The sequence below is a fragment of the Citrus clementina genome, unplaced genomic scaffold (genome assembly GCF_000493195.1).
Source record: "Citrus clementina cultivar Clemenules unplaced genomic scaffold, Citrus_clementina_v1.0 scaffold_9, whole genome shotgun sequence".
NCBI lineage: Eukaryota > Viridiplantae > Streptophyta > Magnoliopsida > Sapindales > Rutaceae > Citrus > Citrus x clementina.
Window position 1 is genome coordinate 16219751 of NW_006261964.1, and position 9367 is coordinate 16229117.

At 38.5% G+C, this 9367-nt stretch overlaps 1 protein-coding gene across 1 annotated transcript; it reads left to right on the forward strand.

Moving 5' to 3' along the window:
* The first annotated feature begins 7334 nt into the window (after positions 1-7334).
* Positions 7335-7946, forward strand: LOC112099318 (uncharacterized mitochondrial protein AtMg00310-like). Its single transcript, XM_024186758.1, has one exon. The coding sequence runs from the start codon at positions 7335-7337 to the stop codon at positions 7944-7946; it is 612 nt and encodes a 203-aa protein (XP_024042526.1).
* Positions 7947-9367: the final 1421 nt, after the last annotated feature.

A 9367-nucleotide genomic window follows, 5' to 3' on the forward strand; every position in this document is an offset into this window, starting at 1 on the left:
GCACTCCTAAGCAATATGTGTGAAGCACTAGGAATAGAAAATTGTGGTGGAGTTAAAGAAGTAACTAAAGACTCAAATAGACCCCAAGAATTGATGCTAGAAGTAGTGACCCGTGATTTATTTTTATCAATTAATTGGAATGGATATTCATTTTTATTAAACTGAACATGACGAGAGACAAAGACACAGTTTGTGATGGAATCAAAACACTTGTATGCACTTTGTGAAGAGGAGTATCCAACAAAACCACAAGCACGGGATTTTGGTTCAAGTTTATTTTTAATGTAAGGTTTTAGCCATGGATAACATAAACACCCAAAAATTCTCAGTTTTTTGTAAGGGAAATTATCCACCGTCCACCCATTTTTTCCAACTTTTTCAAAAATTTACAATTCTTTTTTTTTTATTGGAATCCACCTGAAATTACATTTCTTTTCACTTTTCCACTTCCGTTTGGAGACCGTTAAGAAAACTAACGGAATATTGTGTAAATGACTTTTTTACTCTCAAATGTCAAAGATAAATTATCCATCAGCCACCTTTTTTTGTATTTTTTCAAAAATACACAATTTTTAATTTTTTTTAACTCCACTTGAAGTTATATTGTTTTGCACCTTTCTACCACTGTGTCGTTGTGAAATAACAATTTTACCCTTATGATGTCATCAAAGTTCTAACGGTGTTATAATGAGAGTGGACCAATGAAAAAAAAATGTTAACTTCAGATGAATTCTAGCAAAAAAAAAAAATTGTGTATTTTTAAAAAAGGTGAAAAAATGAGTGGATGATGGATAATATCTCTTTTGGCAATTGGGTGATAACCTAAAAAGTTTTTAAAATAGTGTCTGATAATTAAGAGTAGTAGTAAGGTGACAATTAAGTATGTAGCAACTTGGAAGGCATAACTCCAAAATGACAAAGGCATAGAGGCTTGGTGAAGTAGAGTTGGCTTAGTTTCAACGACATGGCGATGTTGACATTCAGCAACACCATTATGTTGAGGTGTATGGGGAGGAGTGGTTAAGTGAGAAATCCCATGGGAAGTAAATAATGATTTTAATTTTTGATATTCACCTCCACCATCGGAATAAATTAAAATAATGGGTGTTTTGAAAAAAATTTCCACCAAAGCTTTAAACTTGAGAAATACATCAGACACATTAGATTTCAAACAAAGTGGGTAGAGTCAAACATATTTAGTAAAATGATCCACAAATATTACATAATATTTGAAATCGCCAACAAATTCAATTGGAGTAGAATCCCAAACATTAGTGTAAAGAATTTCTAATAGACCTTTACTACGAAGTGTAGACATATGAAATGGAAGCCTATGGCTTTTATTACAAGAGCAAGACTCACATGAAACGAAAAAAGCAGAAGAAAGTGACGAGAGAGAGTGCCTTTTAATGAGAAATTGCAAAATTCAACTATATGGGTGACCAAGACGTCGATGCCAATCAGTAGTTGAGTGTTTAACGCCTACAAAAGCCACTGGAGAGGTACCAGTAAATTCATGCCACATCAATCGCCACTCATAGTTATTATTCTTATTCGGTCTTTTGAATAGTGTCGCCCATGTGCGCAGATCCTTCATAAAAAAGCAAGTGGGTGAGAACCCAATAGAAGCATTATTAGATTTACAACATTGAGAGACAGAAATTAATTTCTTTTCATAGAACGTACACAAAGAACATTTTTAAGGAAAAAATTGTGAGAGGGTGAAGAGAGCTGGGTTATCCCAACATGAGTTGTTTTTAACTTAGATCCATCACTTAATATGATATCATTAGGGCCTTTATAATTTGAGTGGAGATAAATTTTGTAAATCTATAGTGACATGATGAGAGGCTCCTGTATCAAACTGCCAGTTTGGATTCTGATTCTTGGAAGAAGTGGCATAGTTGGCAACTGGAACAGTTTTAGAAGCAGGTTTAACACGAGGACATCATTTTGCAGAGTGACCCATCTGATCACATAACTAGCACTTCACTTTGGACCAATCTACTTTACTATTTGGGTTTTTTGGAAAATTGTTTTTAATATTGGACAGCCATTGGTTTCCAACCTTGCCATTTCTTGATTTGTTTTTCTGGGTGAAATTGGCTGTTATAGGAGAAAAGACGCCTTTGGAAGATTCACGATGGAGAAAATCTTTATACTCCACAAGTTTTTCATGAAGAGCTTCAAAGGATATAGGTTGTTCTCTAGCACGTATTGCTCCTACAATTTCTTTATACTCCGATCCAAAACCATTAAGGCAATGAAGAGTAATATCATTATCATCCAGTGGGGCCCTAACTAGAGCCAATTGATCAGCAATAATTTTGACTTCTTGAAGAAATTTAGTGACAGATTTGTTACCACGAGTTGTGTTTGAGAGCTTTTCTTTAAGTGACATAAGTTGAGACCGAGAACGTTTGCATAAGTTTGAGCAATCTTGTCACAAGCCTTACAAGAAGTTGTTGTAAAAGCAATTAAAGACATGAGAGGCTCAGATAATGAGGCAAAAATAGCATGGAACAGAAGTTGATCCTGTTGAACCCAATGAGAGTAAAGTGGATTCGGAATAATGACCCCATTTTGGGTTTCAGTGGCTTCTGGACATGGAGTACCACCACTTAAATAACCCAAAAAGATTGTAGCCAGGTAAAAGAGAATTAAATTGAGTACACCAAGAGGGGTAGTTTGTTTGAGTAAGTTTTAATGGCAATTGAGCAACTACGTTAATGATAATAAGGGGAGGTAGGTTGATGTTGGAAATGGCTCCAGTTGTTGTAGTGGTGATCTCATAATTTTGAGTAGTATTGGCAATTTGTTCAGCCATGATAAAATTAGGTTTGAATCACTTGTTGGAGCTTTGATGCTCTGATACCATGAAAAAGATAAAGGAATAATGAAAGCTTCAACTTTATCCAATGGTTTTTCATCATTATATATACACGAGTGAAGTAAATTAAAAAGGGAAAGTTTAACTTTAGACAAGCTATATTCCAAGAGCTATTTAAGTAATAATGATCAATATACAAGTTGGAAATTAATAAGTCAAAGCCAATAACTGTGGAGACCATAATCATTGGGATATGTTGACAATAATCATGAAGACTATAAAGATTTGATTCCACCGTAGGGACCATATGTTTGACCATAATCATTGAGATATGTTTAGTGAGAATTCATCCTTAATAGAAAGAAGCACTATAATTACCAACTCACAAGATGATACAAGTGGTGCTAGTGTTGTTGAAGCATTAGGCATTGTTGCATCTTTACTTAAGGCTGAGGCTAGGATGTTTTATGATTATTTGCTAGTTGACTGTTTTTAGACAAAGTGAAAAGTCAAGCTTAAGTGGCTCAATTATGAGAAAGTTCAGGGCCTATAAACATTGCTTTGGAGGAAATAAAAACTTATTGTTGAGTTGTAATGACTATCACTTTTTAGTATATATGTATAACTTTATTTTAAAGTTTCAATTTAGAAAAAACTTCTGCATGTTGAGTTGACATTTGAATACAAATTTTTCTTGAAAGTTTTAATTTGTAAGTTGCGTTTTAGTTATTATTTTAAAGTTTTGTAGTTTTTGTGATGATAATATTTATAAAAAAAAATTATTACAGGTTTGCTTTAAATATGGATAAGTTAGACAACAATGAGGAGTTTGATAAGCTTTTGTGTATCACAACTAGTTTCATTGAGTATTACCATCTCTCTTATATACACAATGACCCATGCATGAATTTTGCTCAAATTAGCTGTAAGGGGATAGTGGATGTCTTAAAAGGAAATAGAAATCGATTTCAAATATGTTTAAGATAGAGAAGGATTATTTTTTTAGACTTTGCATTGATTTACAAATTAACTATTACTTGAAAGGTTTAAGGAAAATGAAAGTTGTTGAGAGCTTATAGATGTTTTCGCATACTCTTGGGCATGGTGTTGGAAATAGGTCATTACAAAAGTAGTTCTAACACTCTGGTGAGATTGTAAGCAGATGTTTTAGCCAAGTATTAGATGTTGTGGAGACAAACGAATTCTTTCTTCCTTCTAGACAGTTCTCTCTCGCAAGGGAACCTAGAATGGATGAAGAATGGGATCCTTGGTGATCCATTTTGTCACTCACGGGTTGGGTGGGTTTTATCACTTTCAGAGTGGGGCAACAGTATAGTTATTGTGTCCAGGAAGAATATTAAATCTAAATAAGGGTGTTATTGCAGTCCACAGGGTTGGTAAAGTTGGTGAGCCCCATTACTGCAACTTTTGAAATTAAAAAAGCAGATGGATTCCGAAGAACTAATACGGAGATGCGAGGCTATAAGCTTAAAATCAGAAGAGGATGATATGATTGACTTTGCTGGAAAAATGAAAGCCAAAGGAGAGAAAATAGCGGCACACTGTCTTATTGGGAAAATCTATCATACATGCGGGGTGTCTCGGGAAGGACTTAGAGCAGCTATGCAGCAAGTGTGGCGATCAGTGAAGGAAGTGAAAGTGGAAAGTATGGGGGAAAATATTTTCATCTTCAAATTTGCTTCAGAAGGAGAAAAGAAAAGAATTCTACATGGAGGCCCATGGCACTTCAACAATTGGTTAATGGTACTCATAGAACCAACTGGCGTAGGGGACATCAAACAGCAAACCTTCACTCATACATCATTTTGGGTGCAAATTCACAATGCACCTATAATGTGTATAGACAAGGACATAATGAAATAGATAGGGCAAAAGATTGGAAAAGTAGAAAAAGTAGAGACGGATGAAACAAGGGAGTGCCTTGGCTCTTTTTCTCGGGTAAGAATTTCAATAGACATCACACAACCTCTAAAGAAAATGCTACTGTTAAAACTAGAAGATGAGAGAAGGATTTCGTTAAGAGTGGCCTATGAAAAACTACTGAATTTTGTTTCTGTTGTGGGCTCATTGGGCACCAGTACAAAGAGTGCCTGGATTATGGTAGGCAGCCAAAAGAGGAGTTGGCGTATGGAGCATGGATGAAGGCTTTGACAAGGATGGAAAAAGCCAAGCAAAAAATAAATCATGATCACAGGATCGGAAGGCAGAAATCATCATCGGTAACACAGGAAAACCAAGAACAGCCAGTGCAGAAACAAATGGAAACGGGTCAGGGGAAACCAAGCGTGTATGGAGGAAATGGGCTAACCCAACTTCAAACGGGTCATAGTACAATGCCAATGGAAATAAGCCAGGTGGAGGGGTCGGCTCTGGGTTCATTAATGAAGGTGGGTGAAACTAATTTGCAAAAGGGTATAGACTGCAGCAAAGGTGCAGAGATAGCTGGCAGGGAGCTACTGCCTGGGAAAATAAGCACTGTAGCGGGAACAAACAGCCAAGATGGGTGGGAAAATGAGATGGTAATTGAAAATGAGAATATGGGCACAGTGGGCCTAGATGGCTCGAAAAAGGACATGGCCCATCCACCAAAAACCAATGAAGTAAAAATGGTTGGGAAGGGTAAACTTGGCAAATTCAAAAGATGGAAATCACAAGCCAGAAGTCAAGACACCAAAGAAGATAAGAAGAATGGGCCATTTTCACTCAAACGGCCCATTGAAACACAAGAGAGATTAAGCCCAGATTTTAAAAAAACAGAAAATGCTTGGCCATACCGATGCTCCAGTGGCAAAGCTAAGGCTCTCACAATCTCCATTCACTAAGAAGGCGGGGGGGCAACAAAGAGTGGAGAAGACGACCATACTACAAGCATAGAAAGTATAACGGCGGACAGCCATCAGGATAATAAGCTGGAACGTTCGGGGTTTGGAGAATCCCCGAACGCGCCAAGCTCTGGAAAAAATTCTCCACCTGCACAAGGCTCAACTGTTGTTTCTTTGCGAAACTAAATTAACTACGGGGCAGGTTAAAACCGTGTGTAGAAGATTGATGTTTGACAATTACTTTGCTGTGATAGAATTGGAAAGAGTGGCGGCCTTGCCATAATGTGGAGCTCAAAGATAACTGTCCCAATCACATCCTACAGCCGACACCACATTGACATGCAAGTCCAGAAAGCTAACAGCAAGCTCTGGAGGTGCACAGGAGTATACGGGCACCCAAAAGCAAGTGAAAAAAAGCACACGTGGACCTTATTGAGAAGATTATTAGATTTATTCTCCCTCCCATGGCTTTGTTTTGGTGATTTTAACGAGATTTTACATGTGAATGAGAAATCGGGTGGTATTGATAGAAAGGCCAATGTAATTGCTGAATTTAGGGATGCTATAAGAGAGTGCAAATTTAGTGACCTAGGAAGTACAGGGCATCTCTTCACCTGGTCTAATCGTCAATTCGGACCAAATCTTATTGAGGAAAAACTAGACAAATTCTTTTGTAACCAGGAATGGAGGGCTGAATTCCATGATGATTGGGCTACAAACTTGGTCCATTGGGAGTCGGATCACTGCCCGATTATCCTGGAAGTCAGAGAAAGGAAGAGAAGCCTTGTCTATGAGAGGAAAAGTTTCCGTAGAGTTCACTATGAGGATATGTGGAGCTCCTATGAGGAATGCCAAAACATAGTGAAGTCGGAGTGGTTTAAATGGAACACAAACATGGAAACCAGCCCTGTGCAGAAATTCAAAACAATTTCTAGAAGCTCTTTAGCCCAACTTCAATCATGGAGCAGAAGAGAATTTAGAGGCAGAGATAAGAAGTTGAAAGAACTTTTACGGAAGCTAAAACAAGCTAAGGCAGATGACTTACAATATGACCGAGGAGGGGAAATAACACATATTGAGAGGCAGATTCAGAACATATTGATAAATGAGGAGACGTATTGGAAACAGAGATCGAGAGCTGATTGGCTTAAGGGAGGGGACAAGAATACAAAATTCTTCCATGCAAAAGCATCATCGAGAAAAAAAAAGAACAAGATTGAAGGTATCGAAGATAGCATGGGAAATTGGCAGGACGACGAAGACGAGGTAGAGAGAAGGTTTTGCGAATATTTCCAAGAGTTGTTCACAACCTCTAACCCAGGAGAAAGCCAGATTAATGCAGCATTACAAGGGATGAGCCCAAAAGTCAATTCATAAGTGAATGACTTACTGGAGCAGCCCTTTACAGCAGAGGAAGTAACAACAGCCCTTTTTCAGATGTGCCCAACAAAAGCCCCAAGACCAGATGGATTGCAAGTTGTATTCTTTCAGAAACATTGGGAATCAGTCAAAGATGGAGTCCTTGCAACTTGCCTCCATGTTCTAAACCAGCAAGCTTGGTGTTTACTAGAGCCTCGGTAGAAGATTGCAAGCGGCTAAAAGCGCTTTTCGAGTGCTATACCTCTGCTTCGGGTCAGCTCTTCAATTATGAAAAATCATCAATGGTTTTCAGCGGCAAACTCCCACAAGGACAGATAGCAACAATAAAAGACATTTTTCAGCTGAACGTAGTCTCAAGACATGAGAAATACTTGGGGCTGCCGTCAATGGTGGGGAGGAAGAAAACCAGCTTTTTCAATGATATCAAGCTCAAAGTTTTGAGCAAAATATCGAGCTGGCAGCATAAACTCTTTTCTAGTGGAGGTAAAGAGATTTTGATCAAGGCTGTAGCTCAAGCAGTCCCTTCATACGCCATGAGTGTCTTCAAAATACCCTTGGCTGTTTGCAATGATATTCAACGAGCAATTGCGAGATTTTGGTGGGGTTCAACAAAAGACAAAAAAGGAATCCATTGGGTTAAATGGGAGAAAATTGCTCAGGCTAAAATCAGAGGGGGGATAGGCTTTAAAGATATCTCATCATTCAACCATGCCTTAGTTGCGAAGCAAGGCTGGATATTACTCCAATATCCCGATTCCTTGGTAGCGCAAGTCTTGAAAGCTAGATATTACAGACACATTGATTTCATGGAGGCAAAAGTTAGCTCCAACCCATCTTTCATTTGGAGAAGCATTCTGTGGGGGAGAGAAATTCTTCAGCAGGGAACAAGATAGAGAGTAGACAGAGGAGACAAAATTCAAATTATGGCCAGCAACTGGATTCCCAGGCCAACTTCCTTTAGGCCAATCTTCTCCCCATCTCTCCTAGCTAATTCTAAAGTTGCAGACTTAATAGGCTCAGACCACCAGTGGAATAATATTTTGATTGAGCAACACTTTGCAAAGGAGGATGCGGAGGTGATCAAGAGCATTCCCCTACCAAGATACCCCAAGAACGATGAACGGGTGTGGCACTATGACAAAAAAGGTTTCTACACAGTGAAGAGTGGCTACTAGGTTGCCCTTAAGCTCAAATATGTTGAAGCTCCAACAAGTTCAACAGGTCATTCTCACGGCTGGCATAATATTTGGAAGCTTAATCTTCCAAGAAAAACCAGAATCTTCATTTGGAGAGCTGCAAAGGATCTATTGCCAACTGCAGAAAGCTTATTTCGGAGAAAAATTATACAGGAGCCCATTTGCCAAGTCTGTAAATCAGGAGTAGAGGATGCTTTTCATGCTTTTATGGAGTGCAAGATGGCTAGGAAGGTCTGGAAATACAGTTATCTTGCTTCTGAAATGCAGGGAGTTGTGCGAGAGGACATTCTAAGTGTTATGCAGAACTTGATAAAAAAGATGCCTATGAGGGAGGTAGAATTTGTGGCCGTTGTCTGGTGGGAAATATGGCATGCTAGGAACAAGCTAATTTTTGAAGGGAAAAGAGTAAGCCCGATGTCTTTAATTGCAAAAGCACAAGCTGCTGTAGAGGTTTATCAAAGAGTTCATGGGAAAGAGTAGACAAGCAAAAGAAGTGAAAATGTCAACAAGCAAGACCAATGGTGCCCCCCGCCTGTTGGTTATTACAAAGTCAATGTGGATGCAGCTGTCCACACAGAGCAGCAGCTCACAGGCCTGGGGGTTGTTATCAGAAATCCTCAAGGGCAAGTTATAGTGGCAGTAGTCAAAAGCACAAAATTCCAAGATAATGTCACAGCAGCAGAAGCTGAGGCGGTCAAATGGGGGCTGGAAATTGCTTTGGAAGCAAGGCTAGCAGCAGTGATAATTGAAACAGACTGTATTGAAGTTACCAATTTAGCCAACAGTAAAACCAATAGCAGGAAGGAGATTGTGTGGACAATTTCAGATATTCACAGCTACAAGGAGAAGTTTCAATCGTTATCAATTCAACACGTCCCAAGATGTTGTAATAATTGTGCTCACTCTCTTGCTAAAAGAGCTTTGAGAAGCTCAGAAACTGTCACATGGAAGGATAATTTTCCACCTGATGTACTCTTTTGCTCTTGAATGAAAGTTTCATTTTCTTGTCAAAAAAAAAAAAAAGTATTAGATGTTGTGTGCCTTATGACTAAAGATATAATAAAGCCACTAGATCCTGAGTTTACTAACATTCCAGCAAAGATTTTGGAAGATCCTTG